The sequence below is a fragment of the Sitophilus oryzae genome, unplaced genomic scaffold (genome assembly GCF_002938485.1).
Source record: "Sitophilus oryzae breed Bouriz unplaced genomic scaffold, Soryzae_2.0 scaffold_1146_pilon_pilon, whole genome shotgun sequence".
Lineage (NCBI taxonomy): Eukaryota > Metazoa > Arthropoda > Insecta > Coleoptera > Curculionidae > Sitophilus > Sitophilus oryzae.
In genome coordinates, this window is record NW_022145778.1 from 1340875 (window position 1) to 1358727 (window position 17853).

At 33.0% G+C, this 17853-nt stretch overlaps 1 protein-coding gene and 2 pseudogenes across 1 annotated transcript; 1 reads left to right on the top strand and 2 right to left on the bottom strand.

Annotated features, from left to right (window-relative positions):
• Positions 1 to 1709: 1709 nt before the first annotated feature.
• LOC115887188 (integrator complex subunit 14-like) lies at positions 1710 to 13285 on the bottom strand. Its single transcript, XM_030906540.1, has 10 exons — positions 13179 to 13285; positions 13076 to 13121; positions 12809 to 12968; positions 12584 to 12754; positions 8997 to 9167; positions 8752 to 8920; positions 6993 to 7186; positions 5122 to 5498; positions 2021 to 2222; positions 1710 to 1956 (listed from the first exon to the last, which is right to left on the bottom strand). Exons 4-10 carry the CDS (start codon positions 12740 to 12742, stop codon positions 1735 to 1737), a joined length of 1494 nt encoding a protein of 497 aa, XP_030762400.1. The 5' UTR covers positions 12743 to 12754; positions 12809 to 12968; positions 13076 to 13121; positions 13179 to 13285; the 3' UTR covers positions 1710 to 1734.
• Positions 9795 to 12158, bottom strand: LOC115887182 (annotated as a pseudogene).
• Positions 13286 to 13668: 383 nt separating the features above from the next.
• On the top strand, positions 13669 to 16018 carry LOC115886645 (annotated as a pseudogene).
• The last annotated feature ends 1835 nt before the right edge of the window (positions 16019 to 17853 follow it).

Genomic DNA, 17853 nt, shown 5'->3' on the forward strand with positions numbered 1-17853 from the left:
CTGCACAGATGACTCCTATAGATCGTGTTAGTAAATCAGTCTGCCAAAAAAGTATATCTTATAATGGAATAAAATTATATAACAGTTTACCTTCGTTATACAGGAGATATTCTAGCCGTATTTTCAAAAAGAACATTAAATCTTATATAGTTGTCAATTATGTGATAATGCACTCCATGTTGGTCTAGGACAAACCATTATTATCAACCTTTAGAATTATAGCTTGTATACTTTTATTACATATTTATAATGCTTTTTTTTTCTCTTTCTTTCTGCGTGTAGTTAACTTTTAATAAGAAAGTAACTCTCAAAACAAGGCACAACACAAGACATTGTCTTAGGTGCCTTTATTAAAGAAACGGCTGTCATTTTATGTACTAATCTAAAAGTTAATAAAGTTTATTATAAATATTTATTACTTCCGGTTTCACCGGAAATGATTACAACTTTTGATTTTTAAATGGCACCCTCGGTATTTTTTTACTTTATTTGGTAGAAAATGACACTCTGAATAGAATGACATATCACATGTCACCTTTTGACATTTTCGCATATGATTTATTTGAAATTGTAACATGCGGTTTATAACGACAATTTGACTCGAAGTACCAAGTGTGTGGTATCAAATTATTCGTAAAAAAAATCTTTTTCGAAATATGCTAATAAGCCATCCTCGTTCCATTTAAAAAAATAAGATATGAATACGATTTGGGCATCTATTAAACCGGCCAGGGCAAGACACTAAAAACATTAGACGATCAAATCTATTTTTCCAAGGCTCCTTGATTGAAAATTAGTGTTTTTAACACATCCATGGCAGTTTAGATTGAAATTTAAAACACAATTTGTTTTTGAGCGAATATGTCAAAAGTTAACATATGATACGTCATTCTATTTAAAATGTCATTTTCTATCGAATAAAGTAAAAAAAAAATACCGAGGGTGCCATTTAAAAATCAAAAATTGTAGTCATTTCCGGTGAAACAGGAAGTGGCCGAAAACAATTGAATACGTCAATCAAGGCTAATTTATGTCTTATTACATACCAAATCTCATTTTTTTATCTAAAAAAATAAAAAAGCCATAGGGGTGAGCCACTTTTGAGACGCACCCGCTATATACGGCGTCGTATAAATTTGCTACCTGCAATGTATGTAGAAAATTCGCTCGGCTTTTTATCGAGTATGTCACATTAAGATCGGATTTCAATTTATTTCATTCTAGGATCGCTTGCGTTCGTCGCTTGGTACTCGCCTCTTGCATAGCTCGTTTATAATCGAGCGATGTCGGTTATTTCAATAATCGAGTACTCGAGCGAATTTTCGCTCGAGTTATCCCATCACTAGTAATTATATTGATTTGTTTGTTGTGCTGCAAGTTAAGTCATTTTACTGACTTAACTTGCAGATCATCATGATTTAAGTCAAAAATATAGACTTAAGTCATAAAAACGATTTAGATAAGGTTATATTGATTTGTGTTTACAAAACTGACTTGAAATAAAATTATTTAACTCAAATACTTACCACTTAAATCATTTGAACTTTATGTTGAAACTGACTTAATAAGATTTAAAACAATTTTATTTTTGAAATGACTTATGATTCAAGTCTTTTTAAAACTGATTTGTCGCAGCTCTGAGTAAAGTGATTGTTACTTCGCTTGGGTCAAAAGGAACTGTATAAGCAGAAGAGGAGAAAAATCAATAATTATTTAACTTAAAAATGTGTAATACTAAGACGAATTATAATTTGTTTGCAAAGGCAACAAGATAAATTTGATGTCCCTGCTCTGTGTTTTCCTTAACATTTCGGCAGCGTGTTGAAGTTGTAACGCGCAATCTGGATGAGCGCTGTCTGGTAACTGCATACATTCCCTTTCAAATATGTGTGATAACCCGTTGAGCAAATCTTGAAATCCTAAAGAAACCGCAGCTTTTCGAAGTCGGTTAAGTTCCTAAAAATTTAATAACAATCAATGCAATACGAAATAGCCTTGAGAAAGTATAATATCCATTTACCTTATAAAATTGTTGAGTTTTTCCAGGTAATTTACGTGCATGTCTAAGAATTTTTTGAATATCAGACTGTAAACCGGCTTGTCTGATCCAAACTACTCCGTTTTGTGAATAACTTCGTTTTTCGCTTGGGCGTAATGGAAATGTGCCAGCTTGTTCCGCGGGGAACATATCCGTCGTGGCTAACTCGTTTAAATCGCCTAACCTAGGAACAATAGGAATTTATTAAACAGTGTGTGGCAAACAGTTCGATGACAAATAGTAAAACAATATTACTGAGTTATATAGAAAAAGTTTATCAATTCATTTTAACCAATAAGTACTGTCTCAGTCTCAGCAAGAACAATCTTCGGATTGCTATTGTTAAATACTCAATGAACATCTCAGTAGATTGAAGATAAGAAATAACGGTGAATGTAGATTCTAGGGAAAATGGCGTTGGCTATAACAACTCTACTAGCTAATTTTTCAAAAAAAAAAAAATTATATATTATATCGCTGAAAAGCTTAAAAAATGGCGTCTTTTATGAAGTTATGGCCAATGGTTTCCATTTAAAAAAAACATATGTTTGTGTCATATGTCAAAAATGACAGGCTTTAGAAAAAATCGGAGAACACAAGCTCATTAGGGATGTGATTTTCTACAACTTTTATCTGAAAACTTTTTGTCTAAAATAGGTTATATTGGAATTAGGAACAATTTTTAAAATAGCCAATATTTGTTTTTTTCGAAATATGTAGTAAGTCATTAACTTTTTCAAAAATCTGAAAGGTGCATATCTATGACCCCATAAAACTGCAATTCTTTCCCCATTTAACCGACGCTCTATCTCCAGTAGTTTCCATACCCATAGAGAACATCGTAGAAAACTCACCCTGTAATTAACTAATAGTAGTTAATAAATATATGGTCTAACGGGAGGATACCAGACAGTGACAGTTGTGTCTGTCATTTTAATTCACAGGCAAAACGTAATATCTGTCATTATTTGAATGGCGTCTGTCGAAATCTTCCTTGAGTCGTTGGACAGTATCCTTGAGTCGTTGGACAGTCAATAGGGTGTTTTGTTTTTGTAGTATCTTTTTACAGTACTATACTCTATATAGAGCGTCGGCTACCTCTCGCATGTACTTCTGATGTGTGTCATCAGTGTTTCACATCGCCGAATTTGAACGGCACTATTTTTGAGAGGCTGTACAAGGCAAATATACTCAAGGCGGTTTGCCATTGCCTTCCTTGAGTTGGCGATGGCGGCTCGCTGGTCGCTCTATTTAGATAAATCAATATTTTTATTTAAATAAATAAAGCGACCGTACTGGCTGAGGATCGAACCTAGTATCATCCCATCTCTCACACCGCGGATCGACACTGCTTGCGGCCGGTACTGCTTGCGGTACAGCCGGCCTTTTGTAGTATATGTGATATTATTAGGGCTACTAGACGAAGTTATTTAGAGCTGATGGGACCAGTAAATCCTATACAAAGTGTTGCCGTTTTTTGGCGTAATTGTCTCGAATACCCTAAAATTCATAAGATAAAAATTTCAGCCAATAGAATTGCTGGAGATCGATACGCTGATCCGTCGTACTGCTTTTCTTGCGATCGTGCGGATATGGACTTACACTAAGACTGTTGGAATGGAACTCAGACGGTGACTGGCATGTGTGAATAGACTTTAATTCAGTAAAAATAAAGACTATGGAAGACTTTAATAACACAGAGTTTTAAATCAAATATCAACTAGTGATGGGTTGTTATTTAACTATCTGTTATTTTATTTAAGATTTTTTTAAAATGTATACAGGGTGTTTTGAAAAATCTGGTCATTGATTAATCACGATCCTGCTTAAAGCCCTCGACGTAAAAAGCTGATTTTTGGAAAACGGATTGACTTTAGTGTGTAGAGGTTCGATAAGAAGGGATTGTTCGAAACTCGAATTCTAAGGGGGTGAAACTACTCTCAAATATTAGAATATTTTTTATTTAAAAACCGGTGAGTTTTTCGGAAAAACTCTTAAAACACGTTTATTTTATTATGTTGTTTTACATATTTTAAGATTTTTTAAAAATATATACAGGATGTTTCATAAAATATGACCATTGAGTAATCACTATTCTGCTTAAACTGCTTGACGTTTAAAGCTGATTTTTGGCAAACGGATTGACTATGGGGTTGAGGTTCGATAAGGAGGGGTTTCTCGAATCTCAAATTCCAACAGGGTGAAAACGCCCCTCAAATATTACAATATTTGTTATTTAAAAAACGCTTAGTCTTTCGGGAAAACGCCTGGACACGCATAATTTATTTTGTTTTTTTACATATTTTGAAATTATTTAAAAAATCATACAGGGTGTTCCAAAAAGTTGAGTGATTGATTAACCACGATTCTGCTTAAACTGCTCGACGTTTAAAGCTTATGTTTGGCAAATGTGAGAAAATTTTATCCAGTTTGTATGTTAATGGAAATTCTTGTTTTGCTTTATCATCACCATTAGAAATTATTAATTCGACGCGAACGAAGTCGCGGGTACACGCTAGTTTAAGTATAAAATTAATTCGAACTCTAGTGTGTAGTTGGTTTACTTATGAAGAATATACTACACATTTTCTTATATTGCTATTTTTTGACCGCAAATGGTAAAATCATAACTAAGAGCTTCTCGCCCGTCGAGTGAGATGCACCCTGTACACTGCTACGCAATTCAGGATCTACGCGGATCGAGGGGCAGGGCGTAGGTAGATCGGAATGTATAGGTATAGACGAGTGGCGAAATTTTGGCTGTTTCGCAATTTGTAAACAGCGCTTATTTGTAAACAACCACCGTTTTTAGAGAGGTATTTTAGATAACAATCGATATTTAGAAATGTTTTGACACCCTGGAAATACTACTACCGAGCACGTCATTGTTGCAACTTGCAACTGCGTTAATATGCCTGGCGGTGACCGCCTCATACTCTTTCAGATATTTAGCAGTAAAATAAAGAAACCTGTTATTTTTAAGTTGTTATTTTAAGCTGTTTTTTATAAATAACTATAACAGTTTCAACTGTTATCTAAAAATAATAGTTTTGCCCATCACTAGTTTCAACCTATGTTCTTACCAAGGTATAATGTCCGATCCAGGTGGTAATATAGTTAACATCAAATTACTCTTCTTCTTTGAGTCGGCCCAAGAGTAAACAAATCCAAACCAGTTTTCGCCTATTGCCACTAGAGCGGCCATGTTCTCCACTTTCAACGCACCGTGTAGCAGTACACAAAACGATGGGGTATTGCCTTCGTCAATTGAGTTTTCGTCAGTTAGGTCTATAGTGGTGGAAGTCAAGTCGTTTTTACCAGACGCTGTAGCGGGAAGGATAAGATGTCGGCTGATTGCCATTGGAGATCCGACATCGGCAACAGAAATGAATCCACATATCTCGATTAATGTGGATACATTATACGTTTGACTATTGAAATCGGTAATTTTTGTGTAAGCCTAAAACCAATTGATGAAACAGGGTAAATTAAAATTAAAGTGAATGTATTTTAAGTTGACATCTCCTTTTTCTGCAACGAGACGTATTTCCGGATATTTCCGACTTTGTCTTGTTAAAAATGATTTTTAAAATAGTTCTAGACTTAAAAACAGTTTTAACATTATACCGAGGCAAAAATCCAAACAGTATAATATCGTTGATTGAAGAATTAAGAAGATGCACAGCCTTACGGGCGATTTTGTGGTACAAAATGTGTCTAAGATAGTGAGATGTAGCTGGCGATACCGTCAGGGTGTCCGAGATTTAGTTTAGCTCGGCGCCGCTGCGCGCTGATGGTTGTTTACAGCGCAGCGGATAAAGAATACTATACCGGAATGTACCGTAGTTCTGCTGCTTTCGGTCGACAGAGTGGGTAGTTGCCGGAGACAGTGTTGCCAGAACTACGGATTAATCCGTAGATTTAGTAGAATGATAGAAAATCCGTATTATTAACGTACCATACCGACCGACCGTACCGTTACATTATTTTTTGTTTCATCTATTCTTTTACATGAAATAAAAAATACTGAAGGATAGAAACATTTTGTTATATTTATAATTTTTGTTTTTGTTGTTTATTCTATGTTTAACACGAATACATTTTCAATAGATAAACGTGGATTTTTCATCCAAAGATTATTTACGTCAAACGTATTACAGATACTACACATTTTAATCTGGCGACACTGTCGCTTTCAGTACCACAACATAAAGTAACTAAAATAAATTTATTTTATATTTCTCTATGTTCCACACCGTCTTCGATATGCCTTCGTTGGTCGATTTAGAGAAAATGAGTGTTTTAAGCTTCATTCAGAACCTCGCAAAATTAGTGGAATAAATTAGTGGTTTCAATTACACTTTATACTTTTTAGTTTACAAACATTCACAATGTTTAAAAAACGAAATTAAAATTTAATAGAATATCCTAGCAACAGCTTGCGTTAGTCAGTTGTATCCATAGAGAAAGTCCAATATTCAGCTTATAAAACAATCAACTTTTGATTTCTAACCACAATTTCTTTTGACGGAAGATAATCAAAGGCCAAAATGAAATTTCTCGTAAATTTTGAAGTATAATTAGTGGAAAAGTGAAAAGTTAGGTAACTTTTTCTACTAATTGAAAATGTCTACCACTAATTTTAACCTTCTGAATGCTTACATTGAAATTCAAGGAATAAACTTCTGTGCTAATTGAAACCACTAATTTATTCCACTAATTGCGTTCTGAATGAAGATTTATGCTTTGGCCACAAAACGAGTTGTGTCTCCACTGTACAGCACTTGAGACGTAAGGGGAAATCAAATCAGCCTTGTCACGAATTTGCCAATTACGTTGCGTATCTTCTCAATTCTTTCAATCAACGATAATATTAAACTTTTTTAATGCATCGTGGTGACTCCCTAGTGATTGACTATGAATACCAGCCTAAACTAGAGTTGAAGATACTTACCACAGGTGCCGGAGATAGGATAATTTTTGAATCTAGACTTCCACATTTCAGTACTCCTTTAAACGAAATATAAATTTCTTCAGATAACTTTTGAAATAATGTTATAACATCAGCCTCACTTTGTAATTGTTCTAGAACTTGTATTGAACCGTCATACCCACTCATATCAATAAGACGTTGGTATAATGGTCGAGCTAAAACGATACGTTAAAAAGAATAAGGGGATAGTGTAATAAGTTTTGTTATTTTATTTATATGTAATTAGCGTTTCCAATTTATGGATCGGGATCCCGTTTTGAAATTCCGGTATAAGAACCTATAATCTCGGGATTCCGGAATTGACTCTCAGAATGAGATATCTAATCTAAAGAAGTACTTAATAAAAATGCAGCTATACAGGGTGTCAAAAAAATAGTATATGTAACTTTTGTGGGTGATTCTACAGATAAAAATAAAACAAAAAGTTTATATGAACATATGCCCTAAAATGCTTCCTAAAGAAGTTACAGCCCTCGAAAGGTTAAATAAAAATAATATATTTTGTTTATTTTTAAGAACATTGGTAAACAGTTTTTAATGAAATTTGGGACTCTTACACTAGAGGTGGGAATTCTAGTTCCTTAATTCTAGTTCCTCCAGAGGAATAGTTCATTGAACTAGGTCTTTAGTTCACAATAGTTCCCGACTAACATTTGCTGTCCTCCATTCGCGAACTTCGAGGTCCGGGCTTTACGCCCTGGGGCCACTCGAGAACGGTTCTGAAAGGAGCTGTGCGCGATAGCCTGGTGCCTCCATATGGCGCGGAATAGTTCTGGAACTTTATGACCCAGTTGAATGGAGTGAGAGTATCGCGTTCTTGAACAGTTCAGAGCTGCACAACTGCGTGAATGGAGGACAGCAATTGACATCTCCGTTGCTTGCTAATGGGTTTCGTTGTCAATCAGAACTGTTTACAGTATGATCTGTATAATTTTTATAATGTACGAAATATAACGAGACGTGTAATTGTGTATGTAAAAGTTTTATTGCAGATAAAAAAAAAATTAAAAAAGAAACTCAAATTAGAAAAAAAAGATGTTGATTACAAATCAATTGAAGCAAATATTAAGAAATTTTTACATTTTGCATTGATTGAAAATTGCATTTTTCCTCACTTCAGCTTTTTGTTTTTGTCTAAAAATTCAGAATATCTATTTCGTTTTATAAAATATTTCTTAATTTTAGGGACCTAAAGTGAAACATTCCCATAAAATATTTAAGGAACAAACTAAAAATCAAAAACAGTATCCACGAAGGCCGAATCCATCGTCGTCGCCTTGTATTATATCTCGGATCTGCCGATTGAACAGATTCCCGTGAACTAGTCTTTTAATTAGTTCCTCTAGGTCCGGATCCGATAACATACGGCTGGCACTCCCCACGCCTGTCTAGCATCAATCGCGCTGGCCGATCCGTCGCCGTCGCATATTATTATATATCGGTTACAGTCTCGATCCCGGAATAGGTCCTGAGGAACTAGTTATTTGAGAAACCAGGAACTACTTCCTTTCACTCCGGGGACGGAATAGTTCATTGGAACTAGTTCGTTCACGGACTACACACCTCTACCTTACACACATTTTAATGCCAAAGCGAATGGCGATTGCAAAAATTCCGTAACAGCTCAGAGAGTACTACTAGTGGTACTTCTTTAATCCTTATCTCCTCATAATTAACAGTACAAATTGTGGACATACTTAAATTTATTTTAAGTGCTTACATTTTATAAAACTTGGTTCATTTGCTCCCGCAATGCAGACCACGTGTAATTTGGCGGGAAATGAGAACGGTAAGGAAAAAGGCATCGAACCAACTGCTTTATCTAGGGTGAGCGTTTCCTTAAGAGACATTGATCCGATGCCTGTACTGCCGTCTGTTATCAGTATTATCTGAAAATTATTCCATCAAGTATAAAACGAGAGTGTAAAATAACATTTAATTTAATTGCTTAAAAAACGTACCTACCTGACAAACAGTATTATTGCCCCATTCTCCTAATATCATCTGATTTACGCCATGAAATGCAGTTTCTAGACATGTTTTATCATAATCATCAATATTTTTTAGTTCAGATTTTATTACATTGTAATCTCTCGTAAAAGAACATCTTTCTTCGTATAAAGAGGAGAATGCTATCTGGAAGTGTAAATTTAAAATGTAATTAAACGACCCTTTAGTTTTAGCCTGGTCTACATATTAGCCCTCTGAAGTGGGATTCTGTAAGTCCCTTAGCAAGAAATTTTTTGCCTAGCCTGTTATTTTTATACGATTGATGAGTGACTAGATGGAAATATGTTTACAGAATCGTACTGCTGGTCACTTCATCTGCTTGGTCAGCAGTGCAATTCTGTAAACATATTTCCTATCTAGTGACTCAATCAATTGTATAAAAATAACATAGGCTAGGCAAGAAGTTTCTTTTGCAACGGTGCTTACAAAATCACACTGCTGTATTTTAAAAGCATGCGACAGAGATAAATATAAATGACCGGTTGACAGACAGAGAGATAAAATAAAAAGCGACATACAGTGTTGCCGGCTTTTTACGTTTGTAGGAAAATTTGTGTAGAAAAATAAACTATTTTAAAAACTTTCATGTATGCTACTAAAATGAAGATAATATAATTTATTACAGCTGTAGTAAAATGAGTAACTATGATGCTATATAATATATTCATATTACGTTTTGTAAATTTACTTATATTTTTTGTGTAGGCAAATTAAATAGCTATATTGTATTTTTACTAAAATAAAACAAACAAAATTAGGGAAACATGGTTTATTCAATGAAATGATACAATAAAACTGAGAAACTTTTGGCCTTTCAAACAGCTAAGGTCAAATTTTATAATATTATAATAAATATATTTATAGTAATACAAATGTCCACTATTTCACACCAATGGCTGCTTGAGCTGCTTTCTTGGCTTTAAACAGTTTCAACTAGTTCCTTATATCGTTTCATACAATCCTTCTTTGTTCTGCTCGGTATGCTTTCTGCTATCCTATCCCACCGCTCCGCTGTAGAAGCCGGAATGTTTTTGTAAGCTTGTTCCAAAGTTGTTGTTCAGTGGTCAGCCCAAGGCTGATCAGATTTTGATACTTTTTCTTGTCTAGTAACTGGTTCTTTTTTTGTACCATTTGTTGTAATATCTTTTTCAGTAGTTTTGTTATTAATTTCAGAATTATTTTTAACATCGCTTATTGAAACTTCCTCCAACTTGAGAGAAATATCGTTTTCCATATTTATAACATTTTTCTTCTCTTTTTGAATGTATCAAAAGCTTTCTTTTGTTCGCTTGCTCTTTCAAATTATTTTTGGAGAAATCTGTTTTTTGTAAATCTTTAGCTTTGGCTAAAACTAATTTTGCAGAAAACTGAGTACTATCTTTTTAAATTGTCCGTGTTGATTTAAGAAGTTTGCTATTACTTCCCATCTCTGGTTTGTTCCAGCGGGAAATAAATTTACTGCTTTAACTAATAATTGCAAATTTTCTTCATTCCATTCGGGGAGCGGCTCTCACTAGAACATCACCATGATTATTCTTCTGCCTTGTTGATTCTAATACAGCTTGTCTTTTCTTTCTCTAAACCTTCTTCTTCATACTCTTGCACAATTTTTTTTAGGAATGCCGCTTTACCATTACTTTTAATTTTATTATTTATTAACTCTAACTCCTCTACACTCAGGTTTTCACATATTGATTCTACTGTAGTTATATAATGAAACGAATTAGTATTATTGTCTGTAAAATAATTGTTTGCTTTACAAGTATCCCTCAGAAGCTTCCTCTCCTTCTTTAAAAGTTTCTTGATTGCTTCACGCTCTTGTCTCTTGACTTCGATTCGAGCTTTTTCAGCTGCTTCGGCTTTCTCTTTAGCAATCTGTATTTCCCTAAGGGCTCTTTCTTCCTCTTCTTTACGCTGTTGGGGCAGCAGTCTGTTTCGCTTTTTACAGCTAACTTCTTTTTCTTTATCCTCCTGCTTGAACTTTGCTATTCTTGGATCATTGTTATAAGCTAAGTCTACAAGAGTTCTAATTCGAAGCATTTCCTCCTTTTTCTTTCTCTGACGCTCTGCTTTATTTAATTTATCTACATATCTACGTTCATCACGATCTTGACACTTGTCTTTATCTTCCTCATCTTCATAAGAAAATTCCCTCCAAGACTTAAAGTCATACCAAAAGGAATAAAACCTTTCAACATGATCACGTAAAAGAATTTCTATCACCAAGTTTAGGTACATTTCTTTTTTCTGACCATCTTGAATTAATGTTGAAATAATAAGAAAAAACTTTATAGAAATCCCTTTTATATCAGAACTGCTTGGAATATTGTTGTCAAATTCTGGATCAACTGAATCATATGCACGCCTCTTCTGGAGATTTCCAAGAACTTCATATGCCATAGTAATATTAGTAAAGCAATCATCGCCTGGTTTTATTTCTTCTCCTAATGCTTTCCTCTTATCAGGATGATGTTTCAGAACTTTCTTGCGATAAGCAGTTTTAATAATGTCTTCGGTAGCTTTTTATTTCTTAAATTTTCTATGCCCAATACCTTGTAGTGATCTTGCGATTTCCATTCTTTAGGATCTAAGCTTCTCAAATAATCTACATCATCTATATATTCAATTTCTTCAGGTTTTATGGTATCATCTGGTTCATCTGGCTGAGTGGTAATTTCCAGTTGTCTTACTTCTTCTGGTACAAATTCGATGTAAAAATCATTTTTATCACTATTTCTTACAACAAAATGGTAACGAATTGCAACTGTTCGGCAATAATTTGTTAAAGGAGATCTTTCTTCCATGGTGTATTAATTCATAACCTAGTATTATACAGCAGGTTATGTTAAATGCCACAAACTTCTGAAAATTAATGGAAGTTTATATTTGAAATACAGAAAACACTCTCAACTTACGGAAAATATGAATTAGTGGCTTAATAATTCAGTTAACTTCACAACGTTTATCGCCAACAGCATTTAAATTTCCCAGAAATTATGGATAAATTTAACTACAAACTACCCCAATCTCATTTTTAAAGAAAATTTCAATTTCCAAATTTCAATTTGGAGAACTGTCAAAAACAGTTGGACACATGTCGGATACCACTGATCGAATGTTCATATTATATGACACATACACACATATAATTAGTGGTCAAGTAAGAAAATATATGACGAGAGTTTAATATGAGGAAATAATTTCTTCTTTGAATTTCTTATATTAAAAAAATATAAAAATATAAATGCTAAATACACGTAGCAAATTTTAAACAAAGCGATTAATGTATACAGTGCACTCCAAAATTCCTCAATATTCAATATGGAATAAGGGTATTACCGGAATAAGTCCACTCTACACCCCATTTAAAAATAATACTAACTTCTGGTGTTTCTATCGGAAAGCTACTATGTATATAATTCGAAAATAATCAGAGTGTCATTTAGGCTTTGAATCAAATAACAGTTTGCGAACTACAGTCCAGATACAGGTAAACAAAAATTAGTATAACAAAAAGTAATTATAGTAACAAGAAACCTTACCAGCGCAATAAACTCCAGTTTGGAATGAACACTAAGATGATCTAGAAAGGCATTTATGCCTGTTATAGCTAGCTGTTTTCTGGTTGTTTCTATCCCATCTATAAACTGGATAGGTCTAGTCATTGATAATGAGGCATCAAGCAAAATTACTGTAGGCATAGCTGTCGCTGTCTAGAGTATTAAAAGTTTACTTTTTATATATACATTTCTTACTAAATTATGTACCTATATAAGTAGCTATCCTATAAGTTGCTAGCTAGAAGTAGTATTTTAGTTTTATAGTTTCAGCTACCAGGATTATTCAGTATATTGCTAGAACAACTTCATCTCTTCATTACAGGCCTTGATAATATCACTGAACGTATATGACATGACATTGGTGAGCCTAATAGTATAAAATAATATTAATAAATTGAAATAAAAATAAAATAATTCTCTTGGTAGATTTAGAAATTAATCACTTTATTAAAACAGCAAAATTTTGTTACATACCTACAAGATACTTCGGGATTATTAATTATTGGAACATAATACAATACTAAAACAGGTAAGTAATCGGTATTATTATTATTAGAGATTAAAATAGGAAAAAAACCTATGTAAAAAGTTGAAAATATCTGAAGAGTTTTACTAGATCTTTAACAACTATAAAAATCTTTGAATAAACCAGGAATAAACTGTAAACAAAAAACAAACATATCACATAATTATCAATAATATCAATGCATATTATAATACCGTACAAAATATCTACCACAAATCACAAATAACTACCACAGAACTACTGTCACTTACTGTGTTTTAAGGTAAGTGCGGGTTTACAAACTTTACATCGTTTTTACATGCATCTAATGCGTCGTCCGTCGTTGAATATTATTGGTTTATTCGAAAATGACAGCTCACAATTGAATATTATTCAGAGATATAATAAGGATATTATAAGTTATTATATGTATATGTTGAATATGATTGGAGTAAAAGTTGGAGTACGACGGACGACGCTGCGGTTGCATTTGAACTTATGATTTGAACTCACCTTAACTTGAAATCATATTCTGTGGTAGTTCGTTTGTATGCCATTGACAATGACAATTGACACATCTAAAAAGGAGTGCAATGGTATTTTTCAATCCATAGAAGGAAGAAGAAAAAAGATGCAATAAAACAATAAAACCAAGTTGAAAAATGGCATCTTCCGCATCTTTAAAGATTTTAAGTTGGTTTGCTAATTTTAAGTTTTAATTATATTGCAGGTATTACGTTAATCTTATATTCATAACAATGTTATTTTAATTATTATTGTTGTATTTTTTTTTTTTTTTTTTTTTTATTTGTATATATATTTGATTGGAATTATAGGTAAATATATTTTTTCTTATTTGTAGCCGAATTACCAAGTATATCTGAAGACGACGAGTCCTACAGTGATAATTCTGGAGATCTAAACCCCAATTCTTTGGAAAGATCTCATAAAACGAGTAACTCACAACATACCCAGTTAAAAAGTTTTAAGTGCTATTCGTGTGATCCACCAGACTGTTCACATGAAACAATTTGTCATAACGCAGTGCAGTGTTGGAAATCTAGAGTTCGAGAAAGTTCCGGTAAAGTATTACAACCTTATATAAACTTTAAACTTGAAAAAAAAAAAAAAAAAAAAAAAAAAAAAAAAAAAAAAAAAAAAAAAAAAAAAAAAAAAGGCGTCCAGTTGGTTTGAAATTAACATCAATGGCATTCCTTATTTAATTTTACATATAAAATGACTTCGATTTTCATTTTATGTTATCGCTGACGCCGTTTTTATTTTACTCATATGGTATTTCATTGACATTGTGTTTTTAATATTGATGCATGTTCATAGAGCCAAAAATATTTTGTAAGGTAAAAACATATTTCTAATTTATATAAAACCAGAACATTGGTTTTAGGTGTTGAAACTGTATCAAGGGGCTGCACCACTAAATCAGAACAAGTGATTTTCATGTGCAAGACGCCATCTTTTACTGCTTATCATAAAAGACAGGCGAGTGGATTATATCAAGTAGACTGCTGCGAAGGAAACTTCTGTAATAACGGAAGCTTTCCAGAACTACCTCCTGTATATAAAGAAGCATACACTCCATATTCTGAATCATTTATATTTGCACTTAAAATGGTGGCTGCTATTTTAGGACCGGTAGTTGTTCTTGGTGTAATTGCATTGTTAGTTTTATATTTCTTGAAGAAAATTCATCAAAACAGACTATTCATGGAGAGTATGTATTTTAATTAATTAGTAAATAAAACTAATGTGCTACTTTAATTAAATAGAATGGACCCAGAACAATATTATGTAACGGATGATTTATTAAGAGCTACAGCTGCTGGAGACAGTACTTTAAGGGAATATTTAGAGCAGTCCATGACTTCTGGTAGTGGATCGGGATTGCCTCTGTTAATTCAAAGGACAATGGCCAAACAAATATCGTTAGTGGAATGCATAGGGAAAGGAAGATACGGCGAAGTATGGAAAGGGGTGTGGCATGGGGAGAATATCGCTGTAAAAATATATTTTCGAGACGAAGCCAGCTGGAATAGAGAGACTGAAATTTATAGGTGGGTTTATATTAATATTAAATTATTTATGTTTTTGAATTCAAGTATTTTTTATTATTTGAACTCTAGTTAAGTTCCCTAACATTAACGATAACTTATTTTTAGCACAATCTTATTACGCCACGAAAATATACTTGGATATATTGGTTCGGATATGACGTCGCGTAACTCTTGCACTCAGCTGTGGCTTATCACCCATTACCACTCCTTGGGAAGTTTGTACGATTATTTGAACCATACGACTCTCAGTCATCAGCAACTAATGAAAAATTTGTTTACCGACAGCCAATTATCTGTGCATTTACACATGTGAAATTTTGGTACTCAAGTAAGTATAATTAAAGCCTCCACTCTTTTTTTCTTATTAATATTAAGTTTGAGTTAGATTAAGAGTGGGTCCCAGTTGGGACACTCCACTGCGGCCGCGAGGGCCGGAAAACTGAATGATTTTGTCAGTCCTCTAGTCCTCTAGACTCTTCTAGGTTTCTTCCATTTTATTTCAGTTAAAGTAAAACGAACTTTTTTTGTCACTTAGTTGAGTTACATAAATCTAAAATTAGATAAATAAATATATTTTAGGCAATATTTTTTTTTTTTTTTTTTTTTTTTTTTTTTAAGTAAATTAAAAATAAACGATTTGTGTTCAAGGGCAAACCAGCTATCGCACACAGGGATATAAAGAGCAAGAATATATTAGTGAAACGAAATGGAACGTGCTGCATTGCTGATTTTGGATTGGCTGTCACCCATACGCAGACCACTGATAAGCTTGATATTGGCAATAATCCACGTGTTGGCACCAAACGGTATATGGCCCCAGAAGTCTTGGACGAAACGTAAGAATTATTTTATTACTATTTATTTATTTATTTATTAATAAAACATTTTGTTACAATAATGAAAATAATAAAAAAAAAAAAAAATTTTTTTTCACAAACAATAATCTGGATATCTACATCATTATTTACTGAGCAAAAAATACACGTATAGTCTGTAAAAAAGATAAAATTTTGACAGTGATAGATGTGTCTGTCATTTTATGTGTATTTCAAAGTGTTTATTTTATTTTACAAAAAAAAAAAAAAAAAAAAAAAAAAAAAAAGAAATAATATTAAAATTGAAAAAAAAAAAAAAAAAAAAAAAAAAAAAAAACGTATAAATTGAAAAAATGTAATCAAGTTATTTTATTTAAAAAAAACGGTATGTGTTAATACAAAACAAACAAGAACAAACACCACATAAAAAGAACTATTTCTTACTTTCAGCTCAAAAAAAAAAAAAAAAAAAAAAATCTCCTTATTATATTTATAAATATAACTTATGTACAAATACAAATTTGTAATATTCCACAGGAATAAATAAAACAACATAAATAAAAGAAACTATTTTATTAATCATTGTTAATTTTTTTAAACCAGTACCTTTTGACATTATTTTTCTGCAGTACTAAAATCCATTATTTTCCTATCGTGTGATGTCGATATTTTACAGCTCCAGGTAGTATATGTTTAGTACAATCCTTGTAGCATAGGTATACGAGATGCAATTATCTACGACGAGATGGTATACAAACTTTATTGATGGTAACGTTATTTGTGTATATAACCACAGATTAGGTATACCATATGTATACAGATAAAATCTTATCCCTAATTCGTGAAATGAAAATTAAGTTTTCTATGACGTGACTGCAAACGAGTAAAATTTCCTTTGCGCAAAAATAAACTCGCGCAAAATAACAATAAACAGTGTAATAGAGAGATATCGCTAAACCGAATAGCGTGGATGGACGTTAATAAGGCCAGGTGTTTTAACTCTCTTCATTTATAGTTATCGGATTGGAAAGAATTCTATTCGCGTCGCGCCCGCTATTTAAACTTAACCTAACTTAGAATTTAAAATCCTTGAAATTGTTTTGTTTACTGTGGTATTTTAAACTAAAGGGCTAAAGTGCTTATTTCCAGTGCTTATTGTTCAACGTCTGCCAGTGGGTCTAGGGCAACAAGCAACAAATTCTCTTAGAAGGGCTAAGTCGTCATCTGCTGTAAACCTAAGCCTCTTTATAGGTTCTTTAATATTGAAGAGGTGGAATCCATATTTTGGGTCAGTATTTATTTAATTAAAACTAACTCTTAATTACTTAAATATCAAATTACCTAATAAAACTAAAGTAATAATTCAAACAATTCAAACATAACCTAAAATAATAGATCTCGCCGGCCGGCCCCGGTTGTCAAATACCCTCACATGCCCATTTACAAATTTTTAAACGTTATTTGGAAATAGCGCTTGGTGTAATTGATCCGCAAATCGTCAGGCGGTAACGTTATTAGCGGGTGTTGCGTTTAAAATTGACTCGCGCATATCGTAACTATGATAAGGTACGCGTAAAATACTGCATGACGCTATTCGGTTTTACCTTTCTCCAGATATCTCTCTAATAACTGTGCCATCAGTGGGCGTGCTATGTGCGCAAACTAGTAACCTAATTAGTACCCGATTCCAAAAAATTGGAACCACGAAAACAATCAAGAAAAACAAAGTTTATAATCTGTCTAATCTGTGATAAAAACTCTGTCTGGGCACCGAATATTAACTATAAATTGTGCTCTGGGTCTACAGTTAATTTTCCCTCAATTTTAATAGCAATACTAACTGAACGAAGTACGCTTGAG

Bases quoted from the DNA above. Each gene is read 5' to 3' on its own strand.
- LOC115887188 (XM_030906540.1), bottom strand. From the start codon at position 12,742: ATGCCTACAGTAATTTTGCTTGATGCCTCATTATCAATGACTAGACCT. The intron at 5,499-6,992 runs GTAAGTATCTTC...AATTGGTTTTAG, and splicing joins TCCTATCTCCGGCACCTGTG to GCTTACACAAAAATTACCGA. The intron at 2,223-5,121 runs GTAAGAACATAG...TATTGTTCCTAG, and splicing joins GGATCGGACATTATACCTTG to GTTAGGCGATTTAAACGAGT.